General features: G+C 37.5%; 1 protein-coding gene across 2 annotated transcripts in view; it reads left to right on the top strand.

Moving 5' to 3' along the window:
* ATCAY (ATCAY kinesin light chain interacting caytaxin) overlaps positions 1-25,721 on the top strand; it is a 78,522-nt gene that overhangs the window by 27,561 nt on the left and 25,240 nt on the right. For both annotated transcript variants that reach the window (XM_074204048.1, XM_074204049.1), the window contains exons 3-5: positions 12,462-12,520; positions 16,686-16,907; positions 21,860-22,045. In XM_074204048.1, coding sequence (XP_074060149.1) covers positions 12,462-12,520; positions 16,686-16,907; positions 21,860-22,045 — 467 coding nt within the window. The remainder of the gene's footprint in view (positions 1-12,461; positions 12,521-16,685; positions 16,908-21,859; positions 22,046-25,721) is intronic.

Genomic DNA, 25,721 nt, shown 5'->3' with positions numbered 1-25,721 from the left:
TGACTGGTCAATGGATGTAAAACAAGCTAGTAAAAGAACAAAGGATAGAACCAGCCCCATAATTGCTGTTCTGTTAATACTGTGCTAACAGGGACTAAACATTAGTTTTCAGAGACTTCTAACTTTGCTCAGAGGTCCTGCTCAGTATTCTGGAATATCTTTTCTTCCTTTCTTCAAGAATCAGCTCAGAAGCTTTCTCAGTCATTCAATCAATCAATAAGCATTTATTAAGTTCCTACTATGTAGCAGATACTGCACTAAGCACTGGAAATACAAAGAAAAACAAAAGATATTGCCTGTTCTCAAGCAGTTATAATCTAAAAAGAGAGCAACAAGGGAAAAAATCCACAAACAGGCTACATGAAGGAGAAAATGGAAATAATTCAAGAAGGAAGACACTAGAGTTTGGAGGTATTACAAAAGGCTCCCTGTAGAAGATGGGGTATTCAATTGGACTTGAAGGAAGTCAAGAAGTATGGATAAGGAAGGCAAAAGGTCTGAACAAGAATGAAATTGCCTGGAGCAGAGACGATTCTTGCACAAAACAATTCACTCCCCAATCCCCAGACCTTTGGATCAGATTGGAATATTCTTCTTCCTTACCTCTACTCTAAAAAATCCTCATTTCCTTCAAGGGAAGATGGCTTAAGTGCATACATGAAGCCTTTCCTGATCCTCCCAAAATCCTTTTCTATTGAGTTTGAATATGTATATTTATATATAGTGGCAGTGTGGTATAGTACAGGGAATCCCTACAGAGTCAGGAAATACTGGAATCAGGAAGACCTATTTTCAGATCCCATCTCAGATACTCACTAGTTATGTGACCCATGGTAACTCAGTTTTATCTCTCTTAGTGTCTGTTTCCTCATCTATAAAATGGAATAACTCTAAGACCTCTAAGGACCTTTTAGCTCTAAATGTATGATCTTCTGATCCCTCACTATACATTTCTTTCTTACCTGCCTTAATCACTGAATGGGTTCTGCCTCAGTCAAATTGAGACCTGTTAAAGACCTTTAAAGGTCTCCTGCTCTATTCAGGGCAATCTCTAATGATCCTGATCCATATCTGGTAGACTCCCTCTCTCACTTAAATCCAATTCACTTATATCAACTCCCTATATTTTGGTCTTCTTCAAGAAGGAAGATCAAACAATTAGACTAAGTTCCTTGGCTAGGACCATTTTCCATTTTTCTTTGTAACTCTTGTGCCTAGTACTCATAGATATCACTTTAAATCTTCTTTGATTAACATAATTTACTCTACCTGTTGTACTGTTGCTTTTAATGATGATGATATATTGATAAAATTGATGTGAAATATATTAAATTTCTATTTTATTTTATAAATGTTAGATTAAAAACACCTTTGTGATTTTTGTTCTGACCCTACTTAATTCATGTGTGACCTTGGGCAAGCCTCTCCCTTCTCTTTCCCCAATTATAAAATAAGGAAGTTGAATTTGATGAATTTCCAGGTCCTTTTCAGCTCTGAAATGCTATGATTCTGTGATTTTATTATTGTTAATAAGAATAATTCATTTTTATGGAAATTCAGCATCATGTAGTGAAGAATCTCAAATATTCAAGGAGGGGAGTGTATTGGATACTCTCTAAGGTCTAAATTCTAGAAGACCTAGAATTTAAGATTCTAAGATTAAGACAACTGCCCTGAGAAGTAGGAAGGGCAAGCATTATTAGACCCATTTTTACAGATGAGAAAACAGAACTAACTTGCCCACATTCAAACAATTAGACATTTCCAAAAGCAGGTTTCCAACACTCTTTACCTTAATTCTGCAGTAACTGGATAGAACAAAATCATCTGTAAATGCATACTGAGAACCATTTTAGAAAGTGTGATAATGTGAAAAGACACTTGGGGGTGGGAGAGGAGATGGTGCCCAAGTGAATTTTCCTGGTGGCAGCTGCAGCCATTGCCCCTCGTGTGTCAGTAACTCAGTGTTCAGAGGACAGTGGGTTTCTTGTGAACTTTTAGTCTCCAAGTGCAATCTATTTGCCAGCTCAGCTTTAAATTAAGAAAAGCCGTTGTTTCCCCAGTTTCCAAAATGAGTTTAACTCCATGAAGGAAGATTCCAGCTGCAGGCTTGATGTTGGTATCACTGTCTGCCTCGACAGGACTAGGAATTCTCCTGGACCCAGCTCAATGGTCCTTCTTGAGGATGTTCAAAGGGGATTTTAGAGTTGGAAGGTACCTGAAAGATCATCTACTCCAACCTCCTTGTTTTCTAAATATGAAAACTGAGGAATTGTGGTGTAGGGTGACATTTCCAGGATCATATAGGGAGTCAGCTAGGATTCAAACTTGAATAGAAGTCTTCTGAGCAATTACATGTGTTTGCATGTTTATAAGCATAGAAAAAATGACTTGAAGTGAATCAATACGAGGTAAGATGCCATCACCAAATCTTTTCAGAATTTAAAAAATTCATAATGACATTTATATATTGGTTTGATGTAGCATTTGAATAAAATTGCTTGCCAAGTAGTTAATAAAGATTATGTTTTATATATGTATCTATATATGTATTATCCTATTTGATCTCCCCAACCTTCCTATAACATAGTATTCCCATTTTATAGATGAGAAAAGGCAAAGAGCCATTAAGTTAGCCAGTCAACCAACTTACTAAGTTCAGCAGTGTCCTAACTACTACTGAATTGTGAGACTATAAAGACCAAAAAAAAGTTTCTACTCTCAAGGAACATACAGTCTAATGGAGAAGACTATATTAAAACAATTATATATAAGCTATATATACAGAATAAATTGAAGAAAATATCAGAGGAAGGTACTAATAGTAAAGGAAGACTAGGAAAGGTTTTATGCAGACTTGAGATGAGATTTGGAGGAAGCCAAGAAAGGTCAGAGGCACAAATGATGAGTAGGAGACATTCCCAGCACAAGGAATAGCTGTAGCAAATACTGTCTTGCCCAAAGTCATGTAGCTAATTAGTAGCAAAGGTGGCTTCTAGACCCAGGACTTTTAAATCCAGATTCTTTTATAAAATCTCAGAATTTCAGGGGTCTCAGATCATCTATTCCCACCCATACCTGAATAGGAATCACTTTTAAACTATCCCAAGGAAAGAGTCATTCAGCTTCTTATTCCATGCCCATTTCACTTCTGAACATTTCTAAGAATTAATATTTCATTACATCAAAACTAAATCTATCTACAATTGCTAGTTCTGCCCTCTGGGGTCAAGCAGTATATCTAATTTGTCTTGTACATGATAGTTCTCCAATACTAAATGACAGTTAACATGAACCCCCTAAGTCTTCTCTTCTCTTAGGCTAAAGATCCCTAGTTTCTTCAACAGATGATCTTATGGACTGGTCTTCAGTTTCTTTCCCATTCTGGTTGTTTTATTCTGGACATGTTCTTGTTTGCCAATGACCATTTTAACTTGAACCATCTCAAAACTGATTTCAGTATTCTAGTTGTGATCAAGGACATTGTTTTCCTCTCCTCATCTCCTGGATTCCATGTCTTACATTAGTTTTTATGACTGCTGTGTCTTATTCTTATTGTCTCAAGTAGAGCATGTAGCCCTCAGATTATAAGACCATAGAATTAGGACTGGATAGAACCTTAGAGGTCATTCAATCCCTTCATTTTACATGTGAGGAAACTGAGGCACCAAAAAGCTAAGCCATGTAGCTAGTATATACCTAAGGTAGGATTTGAACCCAAATCTTTCTGACTTTTAAGTATGATACCCCTTCTGATATATATATATATATATATATATATATATATATATATATATATATATATCATGTACAAGGTTGCATGATATATGGATATAAGGAGCTCTCATTCTAATGGGGAGACAACATGCAAATAACTATGTAAAATCTATAAATAGTATAGGAGGGAGGTAGCTAAGAGCTTAATGAATACTTTATCCCTATTTTTACACAAGCTGATTATTTGAATCCAAGTCTAGGACTTGTATTTAAACAGATTCAATTTAAGTATATTAGATTTGGTCCATTATCCTAATATATTGATTATTTTGACCTTTTGTAGGGTCTCTGCCATCTAATATGCTATCAATCCTTTCATGTCTTCACTGAGGCCCCAGCTACTTCTGCTTTCTTCTAAGCATAGCTGTAGTCATGTTAAGGATGTTAAGAATGTTAACACAGTGTTAAGAGTACTCCAATAGTTTCTTGACTGTCATCCTATGTCCAGTCCATCTATCCCTTCTCCAAACATCCTTCATACATTGCCTGAATAAGCTTCCTAATGTGCCACCTATGTGAAGCAACTACTCAATAAGCTTCTGTGGCACTCTATTGCCTCCTAAATAATGCAAAATTCTTCCCATTGGAATTCAAGACCTTCCACATCTGCCTTCTACCTACTTGTCCAACTTTGCCTCATTCTACTGCCCTCCATATATTACAAATTCTGCCAAATCTATATTCCCATGATGTCTCCTCTCCTGTTTCCATTTCTTTTTTCATGCTATCTACTGGAATGACCTCCCTACATCCCTTATCATCTCTATCTGTTGAAGTCCCTAACTACCTTCAAAGGCTACTTCCTCCATAGAGCCTTCTTGGAACCCACCAGATGAAAATGGTCTCTGCCAAGAGCATGCTAATAACTGTTTAACAATAAACTGTTCCCAAAAAAGTACATACTTTTAAATTTAATCTGCACTATTAAAATTTTTCCATCACCTTCTTAAATCTAGACAAACAAGAAAACAATAAATCAAACCTTGATTTGTAGTGTTTGTTGATTTCAGAGATGTAAAATTTTACAGTGAAAATTTAATAATTGTCTTTCACAAATCTGAACTGCCTCCAGCTCTCTCTCTCTCTCTCTCTCTCTCTCTCTCTCTCTCTCTCTCTCTCTCTCTCTCTCTCTCTCTCTCTCTCTCTCCCCCTCTCTCCCCCCCCCCTCCCCACTCTCTCTCTCACTCTCCTAGATTTTTATAACCCTTTGCATAGACCTCTCCTTGGCACTAACCCTGGTCTCCCTGTTATAACAGTTATTAATATATTTCACCTACTCATTAAACTCTGATCCTTGAGAGTTTATACTGTGTCATGTCTATTTATCCAGTATCTAGCATAGGTTTTGCACATAATATACTCTTTGCTGAATTGAATTATCTATTAAAAAATCATAATAACCTTTTTGGACATGGCCAATGTGGGAATTTGCTTTGCTTGACTCCGAATATTGGTTATTAGGTTTTTTGTTTTTTTTTAATTTCTTTGATGGCAGAAAGTGGGCAATGGAAGGGAGAGAAAACAAATATATATCAGTTGAAAAATAGAATTACATTAAAAATTTAATTGTCTTAAAGTGAAATGAACTACCTTGGGCTATGGTGGATTCCCCCTCTTTAGGGGTCTTCAGGTGGATGCTGGCTGACCATATTTCTGTTATCCTACAGTGAGAATTCTTTTCATGTATGGATTGAAATAGTTGGTTATATAGAATAGATGATTAGAATAGATGCCTGGGTTATAATAGACATGGGTCTTGTACAAAAATATTTTATAGTAGCCCTGTTTGTTGTGGCAAAGAATTGGAAATCGAGTAAATGTCCTTCAATTGGGGAATAACTTAGCAAACTGTGGTATAGGTACATGCAACACTATTGTTCTATTAGAAACCAGGAGGGACGGGATTTCAGGGAAGCCTGGAGGGATTTGCATGAACTGATGCTGAGTGAGATGAGCAGAACCAGAAAAACACTGTATGCCCTAACAGCAACATGGGGGTGATGATCAACCTTGAAGGACTCACTCATTCCATCAGTGCAACAATCAGGGACGATTTTGGGCTGTCTGCAAAGGGGAGTGTTATCTGTATCCAGACAAGGAGATGTGGAGTTTGTACAAAGTTCAAGAACTATTCCCTTTAATTTAGAAAAAAAAGATATCTTATTGTCTGATCTTGTTACCTCTTAGACTTCTTGTCTCTTCTTTAAGGATATGATTTCTCTCTCATCACACCCAATTTGGATCAAGGTACAACATGGAAACAAAGTAAAGACTGACAGATTTCTTTCCATGGGGAGGGGGAGGGAAGTAAGATTGGGGGGAAAATTGTAAAATGCAAATAATATCTTTAATAAAAATAAATTCAAAAAATAATAGACATGGGTCCCTTCCAACACTCAAATTTTGTTAATCAAATTGAATTGACTAGATGTCTACTTATCTCAGCAGTCATCCAGCAAATATTTATTAAATACCTACTGTGTCAAAACCTCTTACTCACATTGTATGATGATCAACTATGATGGACTTAGTTTCTCTCAGCAGTTCAGTGATCAAAGACAATTCTAATAGACTTGTGATGGAAAATTCTGTCCACATCCAGAAAAACTATGGAGTCTGAATGCAGACCAAAAATAAGTTTCTTTTTCTTTTTCTCATAGCTTTTTAGTTCTGATTCTTCTTTCACAACATGACTAATATGGAAATATGTCAAACATGATTATCATGGATAGCCTATATCAGATCACTTGCTGTCATGGTGAGATGGGGGAAGGAGGGACATTAAAAAATGTGAAACTCAAAAGCTTACAAAAGATGAATGTTGGAAACCATCTTTGCATGTAATTGAAAAAATTAAAAAATGAAGTTCACCTGGCAGAAGCAAATAAAAATAAATGTTTTCTGAAGGGAATAAAATCTCATGCTCAGTATTAAGAACAGAAAGAGGGAAAAATCATATTGTCTTTATCCTCAAGGAGGATATCTAATAGGAGGATACAATATACAAAAAAAATGACATATGGTGGTATATCATAGAAGCAAAGGAGAAATTCAGGCCAAGTGTTCTCCATAAATCTGGGTAGGGAATGATTGACTCCAATTAAGGGAATCAGGGAAAATTTTATAAAACAAAGTAGAACTTGAGCTGGGCCTTGAAAAAAAAAGGATTTCAGCAGACTGAAATGAGTAGGCAGTATGAGACTGACCTGAGGGAGGGTCTCCACAAATACAGAGGGCTGAAAACAACAGGACAAGTTTGGTGCGTAGCATGGTAAATTGACAGCTAGACTTGGAGTCAGAATGAGTTGGGTTCAAATCCTGCTTCAGGCATTTATTAACTGAATGACCCTAGACTAGTCACTTAAATCTCTCCAGTCTCAGTTTCTTCATCTGTAAAACAGAAATAATAAAAGTAGAGTTGTTGTGAAGATCAAATGAGATCATTTTTATAAAAGACTTAGCCCACATATAGTAGGTTCTATTTTACTACTAGCTATAATCAACTTCATCATTATTGTTATTATGGAGGGGAATAATGACCTAAAAGTCTAAAAAGAAAGATTGGCATTAGACCATGAAGGGTCTTATATGCTGAGCCAAGAAGTTTGTATTTTATTAAAAGGAAGAGAAAATCAATGAAGGCTTTGGGGCAAAGGAATGTTGAAGTCTTCACACAAATAGGTGTAATTTCCAAATCAGGACAAAGGGATCCCAGCAGCATGGTCCTACTTCCTATACCGCAAGACCATGCCCATGTAGGTAGATCACTGAGTCTAGGAATGGCAGGTTAAGAAACTAACAAACTATTCCTCTGGGAGAAATGAAAAGAATGAAAGTCATTGGTATAAATAATAATAATAATAGTTTGTATTTCTGTAGTGATTTAAGGGCCTCCCTCATAACAACCAACCCTGTGAAGTAGGGAACAAAGTATTTCCATTTTACATTTAAGGAAAGTGGACATAGGATCAGCAGTATATTGTTAAATGTTTAACACCTGGTTTTCTGGGGGGGGGGGGAGCACACCGCAGACTTAAATTTAATCTGCATGATTGTCATTCTCTCCATTACATTCTTAAGTCTAGATAAGTCATAAAATAATACATCAAATCCTGCTTTGTAGCATTTGCCAATGTCTGAGGGGTAAATGCTTACAATGAATTTTTTTATTTTGTAGTTTATTTTTTTCTAACTATATGCAAAGACAGTTTTCAATATTCATTTTTGATAAGCTTTTGAGTCCCACATTTTTCTCTCTCCCTCTCTCCCTTCCCTCCTACTCTTGATAGTGAGTAATCTGATATAGATTATACATTTATAACTATGTTAAACATATTTATATATTAATCATGTTCATAATGAAAATTTAATAATTAACTCTTTGAGACCTTTGGACCTGACTCCAGCACACCGCTACTAGGGATCATAGAATTAGTTCCTTAAAAGTCCTTTAAAGATTCTGTAATCTCACTCCCTCATTTTACTGAGAAAATGAGAAGTAGAGGCTTGTTCAAAGTCACACAGGTATAGTGAATGTCAGAGCTAGGACTTTAATCAAAGCTTTCTGATTCCATTACCAGCCCCCTTTTCTTTGTAACCTGCTGGCTACTCCAAAGTTTTATGACTAATGAGAATTATAGCTAAAGTTCAAACCCAGATCTTCTGATTCTGAGTCCTATGCTCTACCTCCTACCCCCCCAATAGCACATTGCCCCTCATCCATTGGCATGGTTGGTCCCAATCCAGAGCTACAGGCAGGGTACAGGGAGATCAAACTGAGCCTGTTTCTGGTTTTTGACCTCCAGTTGTGAGGAGCAGCCAAAGGGTAGTGAAGGCATCTGGATTAAGGAATCAGACCCAGAGAGAGGGATGCAGTGGACTGATGAAACATAAGAAGGGAATGATATGAATCAAGAGGGAAGGATAAACATCTTCCTCCCTGGAGGTGTGTCCTCCTGCTAAAGGCTGAGCTTGCTGGTGCATCTCCCATTCTGCAATGATGCTGTAGTGATGCCCGAGGGAGGAGTAAGATGCTGGAGCATGCTCACTGGGTCCCCAGCATCTTCCTAGTTAAAACTCATTCACTGCCAGAGAGCCAGTATCTTATAGGGTGAAGCTCAGCATCATCTGACCAGTACAAACCAAAATGGTGGGGCTGGGGCCTTAAACAAGCTCCCCTGATTCAGGAAATTCAGAAAGGGAGAGAGAGACTCAGGAACCAGGTAACATTCAAACAAGAGGAGTTAAGTCCCAAAGGGAGGATTGCCTGAGCATCCTCTTAAAAGGTAAGGAAGACGTTTTTTATTACTTCCTGATAGATTCTATGTTCAAAAAACCGTCTGACATACATTGTCAACCTCCAGGTGCAATGTAGAAATTTGGCCAGGGGTGGTAATTTGGAGGTGCTCTGACTTGGGGATTGGGGAGCAGAGGATCAGTGATATGGAGCTGAAAAGATCCTTTGAAATCATCTAATCTGATCCTCTTCACTTTACAGATGAGGAAACTGAGACTCAAAGATATTAAATTATTTTTCCAAGGTCACACAGTAGCAGTATCAGAATGTGAACCTGTGTCTTCTGACTCTAAAACCCAGAACTTTGGAGTGAGAAAATATGCTTCATCCATGCTAATAGCACCTCAGGCCCTAAAGACTAATTCTTTAGCTTATTCCACCAGAATGTGATTTCCTTGGGAGTAGGAATTGTTTTTGTCTTTCTTTGTATCATTCCCAATACCCTCATACATAGTAAATGCTTAAAAAATAACTGACTTTTGACTGATAGAGAATATGAATTTCTAAAGTATGGCATTCTGTGTTACCTGAAGCAAGTCAAACATGCCCTGCACCTCAGTTTTCTCACCTGTAAAATGGAGATGACAATACTGATACCATTATTGCTATTTAATTGAGTTGTGAGGACCACACTTTATAAATTTTCAAGCAAAGTATTGTTACTGTTACTGACCAAATCATTTAAGTTCTCTGAATCTCAGTTTTTCTTATAAGTAAAATAGGGACTACATAATCATTAAGGCAGTGAAAAGGCCCAGTGGCTAGAGCATTGGAACTGGGTTCAAATCTAACCTCAGACACTTACTAATGGTGTAACCCTTGGCAGATCACATAGCTTCTCTTTGCCTCAGTTTCCTCATATGTAAAATAGAGATAATAATAGAACCCTCCTCCCAGAGTTATTGTGAGGATAAAATATTATAGATATTTGTAAGTGCTTTGTAAGCCTTAAAGTGTTCTATAAATTCTAGCTATTATAATTAGAGCAGCTAGTTGGTGTGATGGGTAGAGTATAAGGCCCAGAGTTAGGAAGTCTCATTTTCTTGAGTTCAAATCTGGTCTTACACACTTACTAGCTGGGTGAAACTGGGTAAGTCACTTAAGCCTTTTTGCCTTGGTTTCCTCATCTGTAAAATGAGCTGGAGGATGAATTGGCAAGCTTTGCCAAGAAAACCCCAAAGGAAGTCATGAAAAGTCAGATGCTATGGAAAAAGACTGATTAACAAGATTATTGCAGTTAGACTCCTTTCAATTCTAGTTTCCATGATAGGATTGCTTCATGGCTATAACTTCCAAAGAATTATATAATCATAGATTTAAAGCTGAACAGAATTATAAAGATCATCTGGATCTGTGTTGTAAAGCTTAAATAGAAATGGGAACCACTAAGCTTTACATAAGGATCTTGGTGGGTCACATTTTGACTTGGTTTTTAAATGTTACATTATCTGTGTTTGATTATATTTTTGTTTATATTGTTAAATATTTCCCAATAACATTTTAATCTGGTTCAGGTCACATATAGGATCAGTGTTACAGGCTTCACACCAAGGCCCACAAACAATGAGTGAATTGCCCAAGGTCCTATAGATCTTCAGTAGCAAAGTTAAAATTTGAAATTTGCAATGAGGACAGTATTTTGAGAATTTTAAACACAACAGAAATATGAGTCATCATTATTATGATACCATGTGGGAGCCTGGGGAAGTCACTTCCCTCTTATAGGACTCAACTTTTTATTGAAGAGAGGGATAATACTCTCACCATCTAACTCACATGGTTGCTGTGAAAAATATTTTGAAAACCTTGATGTACCATAAAAATGTTAAGTCCTTAATATTACTGAAACATATACAAACACAAAAATGGCCCCTGACTTTAAAGAGCTTACATCCTCATAGAGTTAAATATCACCTGGATCTTTGCAGAATAAGATGGAAGTTCCCCTCTCACAGCCCAAGGTTCTGGGTCCAGAGTCCAGATTCCAATGAAAGGAGGAGAAAGATGGCTAAGCACAGAATTCTTGAAGTTGTCATCTTGCTATGCTAAAGTTTGACCAAAGATTGATAATTGAGACCCTTCAACCAAATCTGCTTTGGATACCTTCCTTTCATGATTGATTCAAGACCAACTAAGTCTGCAGAAAGCAATGCCCTTACCCTGTGTTTCCACTTGCATTAATCCTGGTCTATCTCTTTGGGAGTCTTAGAGGCATTTGCAAAAAAACAAGACCAGCCAATGTTGAAAAACACCCTTCTTTATTACAAGCACTGTACACAAAGGGAAGCTTAATATATTCCCAGAGGTTGACGGGGGGAGGAAGGGGAACAAGGGCAAGATAGAGCCAGGTGGGGACAGATTTCTTTAGGCTTTGGCAGGAGGGTCCACAGGGCACACACACACACACACACACACACACACACACACACACACGAACTCCAAAACTAGGGTCATACATTGTGGTACAATGAACAGAGCTTTAGGTCTGGGGTCAGGAAGATTTAGCTTCAGGATCTCCCTCAGATCTATACTGACTGTGTAACCCTAGGTCAATCACTTATCATCTCTCAGCCTTAGTCTGCTCATTTGTAAAGTGGGAACAATAACCTCATAAGGTTATTAAAGAATCCCTCTTTCATCTGTGGAAGCATGTAAAGTTATATTCAAGTATTTGGAAGTCTATCACATGGAAGAGGAATAAGATTGTTCTCTGCTCAACTCAAGAAAACAGAACAAGGAGCAAGGGGTAGAAATTACAAAGGCAGATTTGGGATTGACATTAGAAGGATCTTCTGACAATCATAGCTATCCCACACTGGAATGGAAAAGTGAATGAGTTTCCTATCACTGGAGTTATTCAATTAGAGACTAGATGACTACTTTCTGGGAATGTGGAGATTTTTGTTCAGGAATGGGAGAGATCAATTGCCCTCTGAGTTTCCTTCTAATGCTAAAAGTCTGTGAAGTTACAGAGAAGATAATTTCCACTTGGTACAAGGAAAGAGATAGCTTCTAAAGGAGATACCAAGTTCTCTCTGACTAGAAGTCTCCAAGCAAAAAGTAAATGACCCTTGGAATTTTATAGAGGAAATTCCTGCTTAGGTATAGGTGAGACTCAACCTGCCCTGATAGCCCTTCAAACACTGAAACACTCACTTTTTGAAAACAGCTGGGCTTGGCTAATGAGTTAAAGTCAGAAGATTATTCCTAGTTTGCATGATTAAGAATTGAACTAACTTTGGCTGAACACTGACTAATGATAGAAAATGTCATTTTTTCCTTCTCCAAATGTACCTTTCTGAACTCGCTTTGTTCAACTCACCCTCCTGGCTCTGTTCTTTGCTTTGATTTTTGGCCCTGACTGACGCTTCCTGGACTGATTTGACAGACCCCTCCCAGAAGAAACAGGGATGGACACCCTTGGCAGCCCCATTGAAGACACATCCTGTAAGTATCTACCTGAGTTGTCTCTTTCAATTTATCCAGGGATCTTGGTTTATGAGTTTTATTAATGATGGAAATGAATTTTGGTCGATTTGTAATCCTAGAAGACCACCAACTTGCTCTATGACCTTGGACAAGTCCCTTATCTTCCTGAGGGAATCTAAGGTGGGATCCAAATCCAGGTTCTCAGTTTCCAGGACTAGTGTTTTTCCATACCCTAGCAAGTAGTCTTCCTCATAAAGATCATTTCTAAAATATATAGAGAATTGAGCCAAATTTATAAGAATACAATTCATTCCTCAATTAATAAATGGTCAAAGGATATGGAAAGGTACTTCTCAGTTGAAGAATTGTGCATGCCCTTTGATCCAGTAATACTACTACTAGGTCTGGCTCCCAAAGAGATCACCAAAAAGGGTAAAAAATCTACATGTACAAAAATATTTATAGGGGCAGCTAGGTGGCATAGTGGATAAAGCACCAGCCCTGAAGTCAGGAGTACCTGGGTTCAAATCCGGTGTCAGACACTTAATAATTACCTAGCTGTGTGGCCTTGGGCAAGCCACTTAGCCTTGCAAAAACCTAAAAAAATATATAGCAGTTCTTTTCATAGTGGCAAGGAAATGGAAATAGAAAGGCTGCCCATCAACTGATGAATGGTTGAACAAATTGTGTTATATGAATGTAATGGAACACTATTGTCCTATAACTGGAAAGACTTGCCTGAACTGATGCTGAGTGAAGTGAGTAGAACCAGAACATTGTACACATCAGCAACAATACTGACTTGTTTATTTCAGCAGTACAATTATCAAAGACAGTTCTAAAAGACTTGTGAAGAAAATACCATCCATATCCAGAAAAGGATCTGTAGAGTTTAAATGCAAACTATTTTTAAAAGTTGTCTTATCTATAATGGTTTTTTCCTTTCTAATGATTTTTCCCCATTTCAATTTGATTCTTCTTTCACAACATGATTAATATGGATTTTTGTTTAGCATACTTATACATGTATAACATATTAGATTGCTTTCTGTCAGGGGGACAAGGAGGGAAGGGAGGAAGTGAGGAAAATGTGAAACTCAAAAACCTGCAAAAAAAATTATTGTTGAAAACTATTTTTGCAGGTAGCAGGAAAAATAAATAAATAAAATATTTTTAAGAAAAACTGCCACAAGAGTCATCCATCCTCCAGGGGCTCATGCTTATATTCTCTTGGCCAATCATCCTTAAAGTGTCTGAAAGTATAACTATAGCTAGTTCTGATCTAACAATAATATGATATAATGTCTGGGCTGAACTTTGAATTGAGAACACTATGTGGTAAATTTGATGAATGACTTGTTTAAAAAAAATCGGGCCGGGGCGGCTAGGTGGCATAGTGGATAAAGCACAGGCCTTGGAGTCAGGAGTACCTGGGTTCAAATCCGGTCTCAGACACTTAATAATTACCTAGCTGTGTGGCCTTGGGCAAGCCACTTAACCCTGTTTGCCTTGCAAAAACCTAAAAAGAAAAAATTGGGCCCAGAGAAGAGAGGGACAGGCTAATATTAATAAATTACTTACATGTTGGATGATAGATATGAGATATAAACAGATCCTGCTAGGCTTGAATGTATGTTTGTCTGACTCTAATAATATAAAATATAATGGTCAATTATCCAATAATTATTAATTACTTAATAATTAATAATCAATGAAATTTTATATCCCCCCCAAAATTTCTAACAAGTGCATATTCTTTGGCCCAGCTATCCTACTTGACAAGCCTATAGCCAAAAATGATCAAAAAAACTGAAAAGGATCATATATGTATAAAAAAATTCATGGCCACAATTTCTGAGATACAAAAACCTGAAAATGAAAAAGAATGCCCATTACTTGAAGAAGGGCTAAGTAAGTTGTGGTTTATGGATGTGATGGAAAACTACTGTGTTTAAGAAATATTCAAACAAATGATTTATAATGGACATGAAAAGCCCCTTATGAGCTGATACAGAGTGAAGTGAGTAGAGCCACAAAACAATGTGCCCACTAAAAACATTGTAATAATAAACAGCTTTGAAAGCTGTAAAAGATTATAATCAATACAATGAGTATCCATGATTTTAGGTGACTGAGGATAAAATGCACTTTCCATTATAGAAAGGTGATGGATTTAGGATACAGAATGAGACACATATTTTCATGTATGGCTGGTGAGGAACTTTGATTTACTTTACTATACATATTTCATAAAGAATTTATTTCATCTTTTCCCTTTTTATCCCTAAAGAGGTGGGAGGTGGAAGGGAAAGAAAATAGATTTCTGTTCATTTAAAAATAAAAATAGGGGCAGCTAGGTGGCGTAGTGGATAAAGCACCGGCCCTTGAGTCAGGAGTACCTGGGTTCAAATCTGGTCTCAGACACTTAATAATTACCTAGATGTGTGGCCTTGGGCAAGCCACTTAACCCCATTTGCCTTGCAAAAAAAAAAAAATCTGAAAATAAAAATAAAAATAGAAAATTAAGTGTGCTCCAGTTACAGATGTTACATGCACTTTCAGATGAAGTCTGTATTGTTAGTTTCAAGAGATCTCTCATGGAGTGGGGTGTAATTGTAAATTTGTAAATTTAAAACAAAATACACCGAATTCAAATTTTTAAAAAAGAATTTTAATAGAAATAAATGTAAAGTCAGACTTTTTTTTAAAAAAAGTCAACTTTACCAATGCAAGACAGAGGCATGATTTTACAGTGATTCATCTGAGGGAGCATAAGGTTTAGCATACTGAAAAGTTAATGGAAAGCAATCCTATGGCTGTAGCATTTGCTGTAATTTCAACTATATGAGGAGTTTCCAGTGTGGAAACTTCCTCCACTTATGTGTATCAGCACCTTGTCTGCAACTTATGGTCTTAAGGATTTGTCTGAGTCACTGAAAGGTCACATGACTTGCTCATTCAGTGCCTTGGTATCAAAACCATATCTGGCCACTGGGCCTAGATGGCTCCAGAGGAGAAAGCGAGGCTGGCAACTTTGCACAGTCCTCCCTCAGTTAAATCCAATTCACTTGGTGGTCATGGCATCATCTGTCTGATGTCATGATCCTCTTCAAGAACAAAAGACAGGGAGAAGCTAGGTAGCACAGTGAATAGATCACCAGTCCTGAAGTCAGGAAGCCCTGAGTTCAAATGTAGCCTCAGACATTTGATACTTATTATGTATGTGAACTTGGGAAAGTCACTTTACTCCCTTGCCTTGCAAAAAAAAAAAAAGAAGAAAATAAAGAAATAAGGGAAAAACAGAATAAAGGATAAACAAACAAGAATAGCAAGTCTGAGGCAAGACTTTTGAAGTCCAAAGTGAGTCCTCTATCCATTACAATCCAACCCTGCCAAACCAAGCCAAAAAAAACTAATGCAAGCTTAGCATGGAGAGAAGCATGACCGCATCTGCAATGTTGCGTTCAGTGATGAGAGCCAAATTTGAGGAAGGACATTGTTATGCTGGAGTGACCCTGACAAGGGAAGGGCCCGGTATAATATGAACATATGAGCATCAACTGAAGAAATTGGGATTATTTAATGGGGGAAAAAAGCTTGAAAGCTGTTAGATTAATCTTAAATAAGTATTTGAAGAACCATCATGTAGAAGAGAGATTACACTGCTCTAACTTGTCCTCAAAGTGTTGAACAAAAGTCAATAGAGGAGAATTACAAAGGGGCAAATTTGGATTTGATACCATAAAAAACTTCTCAACTGCATTATCCCAAAGTGGATCAGGCTACCTTGGGAGTGTTTCTCACTGGACATCTTTCAAGTAAAAGCTAGATGACCACTTTGGGGGGATATCATACCAGGGACATGGTGCCTAAGATCTCTTCCAAATCTGAGATCCTTCAATGGCCAGGTCAAGTGCTACCTTTCTCCCTGAACCACCTTGCTAGAAGGGATCTCCTCCAATTTCTCATGCCTCTCTTTGTACTTTGCATGTTCTTTTCTTATTCTAGCTTGTATCGTAGTTATTAGCATACCTATCTCTATGTAACCTCCCCTCGGAAGAAAATAAGCCTCACAAGGGAAAGCACTGTGTTGTTTTCATTTTTAATTCTTAGCCCTAAGCAGAGTATCTTGCATATAATAAGGCCTTAATAAATATTTCTTGGATCTTTAAATTTATTTCAGCTCCTCCAAACACATTAAACTTCAATGGTGCTCATCGTAAAAGAAAGACGCTTGTTGCTCCTGAAATCAACATTTCATTGGACCAAAGTGAGGGTTCTGTCTTGTCCGATGATTTCCTGGACACCCCCGATGACCTGGACATCAATGTGGATGACATCGAAACCCCAGATGAGACAGATTCCCTGGAATTCCTAGGAAATGGCAACGAATTAGAGTGGGAAGGTAATGTTCTTATCTGAGCCTATAGCCTGGGAGTGTAATTTTGCCTTTAATTCAAATAATGTTGGTGCTAGAGTTAAGAGAGATCTAAGTTCATATGGGTTTCTGAAATATAGTAGCTGCTTGACCTTGGCAAAATCAGTCTAGCTAAATCTGTATAAAGGGAATAATAATCCTAATATTTATTTAATAATGTTCTTGTGAGACTCAAAAGAGATCATGAGCATAAAGTACTTAGCAAACCTTAAAATACTATCCTACACAAGTATCCTTTTTTTTTTTTTATCAATGATTATAAACCAGAACTGGGTTGGAAGACTGAAAAGAATGATTCATGTCCCTATTGCTGGCTGCACTGTTAAAAAAAAAAAAAAAACCACTCTTGGAACCTGGTTCAATCCTTATTTCTTAAGGTTTCTTTGGTGAGTCATCCCACTAAATTATATTATTTTGGGGGCTGAGTTATTATTATATTGAGCCTCCCTCAAGTTCTCCATAGAGTATTCAAGCAGAAATCCTCCTCTGTTAGCAAAAAATACAGAAACAAAATGTCTGAACTAGAATGTAAAATTTCAGAGCCTAGAGAAGCATTAAATGGCATCCAGTTCAATGCCATTTTACAGATGAGGAATCAGATACATAGAATTGAAAGGATTTGAACAAGTCCACACAAGGAGTAAGTCATAGATTCAGGTCCTCAGACTTTAGCTCCTATGTTTCTTTCACCATATCATGGCTGGTACAAGTATTGACTCATTAGTAGTATGTCCATGTGGGTCAGACCAAGATAAAAATATAAAATTTCAGAAGCATCAGAAGCACTCAATATATGGAAACAGCATAGTGCAATCCAGACAAGAGATTTGGGTTTGAGATTGGCTCTGTCATAAGTTAACCACAAAAAAAAAAAAAATGATTTCACCTTTTTGGGATTCAGTTTTCCCTTCTGTAAAATTAAGGGATTGGATCAGATGACTTCTAAGGCCCTATTTAACTCAATGTTTTACATTTCTAAGTTCTTCTGGTGGAAGAGAACTTAGGGATCATTTAGTTTGTTTCCCTGCTTTGTTCTCCCATTTTACAGTTGGAAAAAACAGAGGATCAAAATGATGATTTGCTCATAATTAGTAAGTAGCAGATCCAAGATTCAAATTTAAGTCTTCATATTCCAAATATAGGGCTCTTCCCACTGTATCAATCTGCCTTTCAAGGTTCTAATGTTCTATATTCTAATAATCATGTTTTATATTCTAAGCAAGGTCCCCTCTAGCTTTAACCTTTATTTTTTCATCAATATCAGCTCATCAGGATCTTATGATTTTAATAATTGTTATAATAATTACATTTCTCTAGGTTTACTTTTCATAACCCTTTCTCATAATTGTCATGTGAAATAGGAAGAATAATCCCCATTTTACAGATGAGGAAGCTGAGGTTAAATGAGCCATTACTATGGTCACACAATTAGAAAATGACAGAACTAGGACTAGTAAATGCCTATTTATTTAAAAAGTAGAATTTAGCCTCAACCTATCCTCAAATCCCCCCTCTTTCATGTCCTGTCACTGTATTTTACACTGTCTTGAAGACAAAGATTTCCCAGCCCCTCTTGACTTAGCTCCTGCCCCACTCCTACCTTCTACCCTCCAGGTTCTTTGGAACTAAAAATATCAGTCCCTAGAATCTGAAATCAGTAGGCAAACTAATCCAAGATGTTGACAAGTGGCTTGCTTTAAAGATGGTTTTATTAAAACCATATTAAGGGTGGTTCTAAAAAGCTGGCACTCATAGAGAGTTAACAGCAAATCACATTCATCTCTACATTCGCTCATTCCATCCGAATTTGTTAAACAAATATTTATTAAACATGTATGGTTTACAGAGGACTGTGCTCCATGCTGGAGAGATGCAAAGTTTGGATAAGTCCTGGTTCCTATCCTCTTCTTATTTCTTATAGCCTTGTAGGAAAATAAGACACAAATTCAGATAAGAATAATATGCAATATTACTTTATACTTGGGGGGTAGCTAGGTGGCAGTCAGGAGGACCTGAGTTCAACAGTGACCTCAGGCACTTAATACTTGGTTTTGTGATCTTGGGTAAATCACTTAACCCCAATGTGAAGTCTGGAGAAGAAAGATATTTACCAATGGAAATGGGGGAGAAAATATCAAAGGAAGGCTTCCTGGAGGAAATTGCATTTTAGCTGAATTTTAATGTTGGGCTTCGCATTTAGTTGGACTTTAATGTTGGGCTTCAACAGATGAAAAGAGGATGAAGAGCAGCCCAAATATTAGGAGGCAACATTATGAAGTAGAAAGAGCTTGAGATTTGGAGTCAGAAGTTGATGTTTACAATCATCGTTCAATCATGTTCAACCCTTCATGACCTCATTGTGGCTTTTCTTGGCAGAGATACTGAAGTGGTTCCTTATCCAGTTCATTTTATAGTTAAGGAAACTGAGACAAACAAGGTTTAAATGACTTGCCCAGCTAGTTAGTGACTGAGGCCAGATTTGAACTCAAGAAGATTAATCTTCCTGACTCAGGCACTCTTATCTACATAGCTTGCCTGTAGTTAGAAGACTTCATTGGGTTCAAATTCTAATTTAGAATTTGTGATCAATGGGTAAGTTACTTTCTCTCTCCTTCTAGGCCTCAGTTTCCTCACCTGTAAAATGAAGGTACTAGACTAAATGATTTCTAAATTCCTCTCCAGATTTATTTAAGAACAGTCAGTAGAGTTCAGGAGACAAACAATGGTCCTCTAGTTTGGTTAGACCACAGGTGGGAGGTGGGGGGTGATATGAGAGGCTTCATGGGCCCTGAATGCCAACCAGAAGAATTCGAATTTTGCCTGGTAGACAATAGGGGGCCATTGAAAGTTTTTGAGCAGAGAATAAAGGCGACTAAATTTACACATAACAAAGGGACTAACCTCTAATTACAATAGATCCTTGGGTGACCTAAGGAATAAACTGCCAACAAGAATTTACTGAATGTTCTTAGCTTTATACTAGATACAACTAGGGATAAAGAAATGATGTAAGACACTGTCCCTGGCCACATAAAGATCCCAGTCTAGTTTAGTAGATGACACTAACAAGGCAGTGTACAATTGCATTCTAAGCTTTGTGATTCAGAGTCAAGTTGCAAGAATCTGGAGAAGGGGCATAAGTGCAGGCTAGAGAAATAGTCATTCCTATTTCCAGTGTGCATTAAAGTTTCCAAAACTCTTTTCTCTCAAGTCCAGGAGTTAGAAACTCCAAGTATCCTAGGGTGAAAGCTGCAAGAGACTTTACAGATCATCTAGTCCTATATCTTCATGAGATTATCTCAGAGACCATCCAGTCCAGTCTCCTCATTCTACAAAAGAGGAAACTGAGACCCAGGGAGGGGAAGAGATTCACTATTAACACAAGTGTTAAATAGTTGATCTAGAATGCAAAACACAAGTCTCTTGATTCCAGACAGTATTCTTTCTATCATATCATATTGCTTCTCTCTGTTTCATGGAGAAGGAACCTGTGACTCAAAAAGAAAAAGTGATTTGCCCAGAAAATACGCATTGCTAAAGATTAGTCAACAGTATTTTGATCACAGAAACTCATGAATTGTCTGTTGAGGTAGGGAAGGACTATAGTTTTTGCTCTAATGAAAAAAAAAATCTTTTAATTCGTTCAATTTAGTAAGTATTCAATAAATAGCTACTCTGTCCACAGCCCTGAGGGCTGGGTGCTGGGAGAGATAGAAAAATTAAAATAGACAGTGTCCCTACCTCCATGTATCTTATAATATAGAAAAAGGAAAAGATAAATACAGATTAACTGTCCCATACACAGATACTCTAATACAATAATACATGAAAATTGTCTCAGAGAAGTACAAATGAAATTCTGTATGAGGTCAAAGGGAATAAAAAAGGCCTTTATTACCAAGGTAGAAGGCAGAAAAAGAAGGTTGGATCAGGGAAGATTTCTTGGAAGAGGTGACATCTAAATTAAGGTACTTATTAAGATACTATGTAGTAAAAAAAGATTTTTAAAAAGGATTTATCTTGTAGCCATGGAGTCACAATGTCACAGAATCTGAGAGTTCAAAAGCATCTCAATAGGCATCCAGTCTTATAAGAAAGTGATCCCCACTTTAACATAAAAGATCAGATAGCCTCTTCTTGGTGACCTCCAAGGAGGAGAGTCCCACTTCCTCTCAAAGGAGCCCATTTGACTTTTGGACAGCTCTAATCTCTAGAGGAGATAGACATTTCTTCCTCCTTCTTTGCTTCCCTTGTTCTGATTTCTGTGCTGGGAATTGTCCATATAATCCCATGGCTTATAAGAGGATAGGAGAGGGAAGGATTCTGATACCATTACCCAAAGAAAAAGGAAGGTAGAAGAGGAAAGAGTCTTCCTAACCCACACAATCTGATACTAGTAGGCATCATCAGAAGACTTAGATTTGAGTCCCTGATCTGACATTTAATAACTGTGTGATCTTGGGCACCTGTTGGCTGGAACCCTTAGCTTCTCCATCTATAATATGGAGATTTTTTTCTAACATCTGTACTAGTTACCTGATATGGTTGTTATAGAAAATGCATTTTATAATACTTAAAGCAATATTGAAATTGACAATTATCGCTGTTGTCTTATCTTCCTCAAATGATGGGAAGATGATGGTAAGGGTTTTTCCCCCCAGGGCAGGAATCATCTTTATATCCCTCACATTGCCAGGCTCATAATAGGCATTCAAAAAAATATCAAGTTCTATGAGGACAAAAGTCATGTCTATCCAAATTTTCCATTCACCAAACAGTACTCTGCATATAGAGTTAAATAAAAATATTTGTTGAATGAATGGATTTTCACTGAACCAATGTACTTGAGGACAAAGGAGAACTCTAATTCTCTGTTGCCTAGGAAGACAAAATAATGACTTTTCATGTCTTGCTTTCAGATGACACCCCTGTGGCGACTGCTAAGAACATGCCTGGTGACAGTGCAGACCTCTTTGGGGATGGGGCAGCTGAAGAAGGTGGTGCTGCTAATGGACGTCTGTGGAGAACGGTCATCATTGGTGAGCAGGAGCACCGAATTGACCTCCAGATGATCAAACCCTATATGAAGGTGGTGACCCATGGAGGTGAGTGCTGAGGAAATCTTTGGGCTCCTTTATTTTCATCAGTGACACTTTGATTTAAGCATCCATAGGTTACATATAATTGCTCAGAAAGGATTTTGAATGATTTAGAGTGTAACATCTCTAACACAGTCACAAGGTGGTGCTCTGCTTCAGCACAATACTATCAACATCTAGTCCTCCTATGGACACTAGAGGACACTCAAAGCCTGAACCGTTCCATTTAAAACAAAGGAACTATTTTACCTTTGACTTTCAAAAGCTATTTTCCCTTATCCCCATACTTCTTCCCAAGTTCATATCAAAAGAATGATGTACACTTTAATCTTAAATAAAGCCATTGGTTTAATTATCTTGGTTTAGCCCCTCTCTCTTAGAATCCTTTTCTCTCTAATCTCAACGATTTAAGCAGATAACATACTGCAATTTAATTTGTAAAAAAATTAATGTACAAGTGGGGAAATAATCTCCTCCTCATCATGTGGTTGCAAGCTATTTGAGCTAAGATAAGCATCTCAATCCTTTTCATTCTTTACCCCATACATTCTTCTGTGTTGAAGAGTCCTCACTTACTCCCGTGGATCACATGAGTAGGGGGAATGGTGAATATTGACAACATTCCTCAAGGACAAAAGATAGCAAAAGAGCTTGCCAAATCACCAGCAGATAATTAGATAATAATCATTGCAACTGTTCCACAGTTTTCAGAAGCTCTGGACAAAATTATTTGTAGTGCCCTTTTTTCCCCCCTTCCTGCTTTGCAAACTCTGCCTATATCTCTCCTTCCTTCAGGCCTGCCAGTGAGCCCGACTCCATCAAGTAGAGTCCTGATGACCATAAATCAGCCTTTTAAAATGTTCCCTAGCACAAGAGGTCCTCTATCTAACACAGTCCTATACCCCCCCCCCAAAAAAAAAACTCTGGCAGCCTTTTAATGTCTAGAGATGTCCTGGAATCTTATGCATTTTATTTCCCTGTCTGATTCACCTGGATCCTTGGGAGGGCCAAAGAGAGAGATAATGAAATAAAATTTCCAGTGGTTACATATCTCTTTCTTTCTTCCTTCTTCCTTCTTTTTTTTTTATTTTTTGGGGATATTTAGAATTAATTCTAAGACTGCCACTTATTATGTGAGCCTAGCTTAGTTATTTTATTTCTCAGAGCTTCAATTTTCTCATCAGTCAAATGGAGATAAAAATTCTTGCCTTCTTGAGATTATAATGAAAAGAAAATGGACTGGTGGGTAAAAGCTGCTGAGGCAGATTGTGGCTCAACATTAGAAAAAAAATATCTTACAATTTTTTTGTTGTTCAGTCTCGTCCAACTCTTCATGATCTGTAGGGGTTTTTCTTGGCAAAGATACTGGAGTGATTTGTCATTTCCTTCTCCAGTAGATTAAAGCAAACAGAGGCTAAGTGACTTGTCCCAACTTGTACATTAATTTTTCACAAATTAAACCGCAATATGTCTTAAATCATTGAGATTAGAGGGAAGAAAGGAATTCAGAGAGGAAATTATTCTAGGGAATCAGAGCTAAGTCAAGATAATAGAATCAGTGACAATATTTAAGATTAAAGTATGAATTATGACTAATGAGTGTCTGAGCTTAGATTTGAACTCAGGTCTTCCTGACTTCCAGGCCCAAGACTCTAGATGGCATGGTGGATAAGAGCACTGGTCTTGGAGTTAGGAGGACAGGAATTCGAATTCAGCCTCAGATACGTGAAACGTACTAGCTATGTGATCTTGCACAAGTCACTTAACCCTGATTGCTTCACATTCAGGATCATCTCCATTCTGATTCATATCTGCCCACTGGACCCAAATGGCTCTGGAAGAGAAAATGAGGCTGGTGACTTAGCACAGTACCCCCTCACTCAAATCCAATTCATGTACCTGTCATGACATCAACTCCCTGGTCTTCTTCAAAATCAAAGGACAAAAAATCATCATAACTAATAATTAAAGCTCTCCAAAAATAGAGTGAGCTGCCTTCAGAAGTAATGAGTTCTCTGTTACTGGAGGTTTCTAAGCAGAAGCTGGATTAGCATAGCACAGCCCAGTGGGACATTGACTGAATGTTATACATACCAATTTCCACCTCTTACTGTTCCTGGCTTGTTTCCTTATTAAGTCTTTCTCTGGATTCATAAGCAGTCTAGCAGTTATTTATAATTCAGAAATCACTTACTTTGCAGAAATTATCTCTCTCAAATAAACTTACCTCCCTATCCCAACCTCATTTCAACCTGAGTTTGAGAAAAATATCCTCAGCTTCTGGGATTAACTTATACCCTCTCAGTTTCAAGCAGGTTTAGACACAAATCATTGTCAATGGCTGTATATTTTAATAACAACTTTGAATAAAACAGACACACACAAATAATCACTTGTGACAAATGAAAAAACTTGAGAGACAGTGTTTCTGGGTAATAAATAATCAATTTATTAATTAGGCTAGTTAATAATCAATAAATTGATGTTCAGTGGTTTCTCTCAGAAAACCAAAGACAAAAACATGAGAAGCCTGAAACCTTAAATTTTTTTTTTTAAGGAAATGTCCCTGACATGTAAAAATCAACCCAGGACATCTAATGAGGAGATGGGCTACTCCTGCTGAGAAAGTGACCAATCATGCAACAATCTGGATAAAGGAATTCATCTCTATCCAGATCACTTCATAAGCTAGGTCACTCAAAATTCTAATGAAAGGGTATAGGGACAAGGCTGTTCACTTTAGGACAAGAATTCTGATTGGATTCTGTTTATACTATAAACTCAAGTAAAGTCTCCTCATTGACCCAAAATTGAGGAGCATGTTCCATGAGGGTTAGGGCAATCTCATAATCAACCATGCCCCTCAGAGATTGATATATTTGTTAAGAGCTGGGTCTAAATGAAGAAATAAAGGAGAAAATTCTGGATCTTAATTTAATAATTGGTTATTAACATAATAACAAAATAACAATTTCCCTCACACTTAATGAAATAGGCTTCTATTTGCACTCTGATGGAAGCAGTCAAAAGACCAAGGGAGGTGTCAACCTCTTTGTCTCCTCCATCTCTTACCAGTTGGAGGAGGGTTGGAAAGTGAAGTGGTCAAGGGAAACTGGGATTTTTCCTAGGCATCACTGCAGAGAAGCAGGAAAGACAGGTGTTGTGGATTGCATTCTAGCAGTCTCATGAATCTCAATCTACTCTGCACTCCAGACTACTAAAATTAGATTACTTCTCTCCCCATCTTTGTGCATCTTCCACTGTAACACCAAGTTTCAACTTCACTAATTTTCCATGCTTTTGGTCACAGCAGCAGCAGTTAGTCTTGCAATACATTACACTACACTCCACCCCCACCCCCAACATTTTGGGAGAGAGGGAGGGAAGGAGGGAGAGAGGTGTGGAGAGAGAGGAAAGGAGGAGGGGGAGGAGGGAAGAAGGAGGCAAAAAAGGAGATGTTAATTAAGCTCTTACCATATCTCAGACTCTGTACTTAAACACACCTGAAGGAGAAGTTAAAATAGAATTATCTAGAGTCTCTCAGGACCTTAAAAAACTGACTTGTCTAAGATATTGTATGTAGGACTTGTCCTACCAGTAAAAGTTTACTAGATGATCCTTGACATGCATTCCAGTCCTGATATTTTATATGAAAGCACTTTGAAACATAAGAAGCACTTTC

This window comes from Macrotis lagotis, chromosome X, assembly GCF_037893015.1.
Source record: "Macrotis lagotis isolate mMagLag1 chromosome X, bilby.v1.9.chrom.fasta, whole genome shotgun sequence".
In the NCBI taxonomy this organism is placed as follows: Eukaryota; Metazoa; Chordata; class Mammalia; order Peramelemorphia; family Peramelidae; genus Macrotis; species Macrotis lagotis.
The sequence above is the reverse complement of the archived record's forward strand: the minus strand, read 5'-3'. Positions and strand labels throughout refer to the sequence as shown.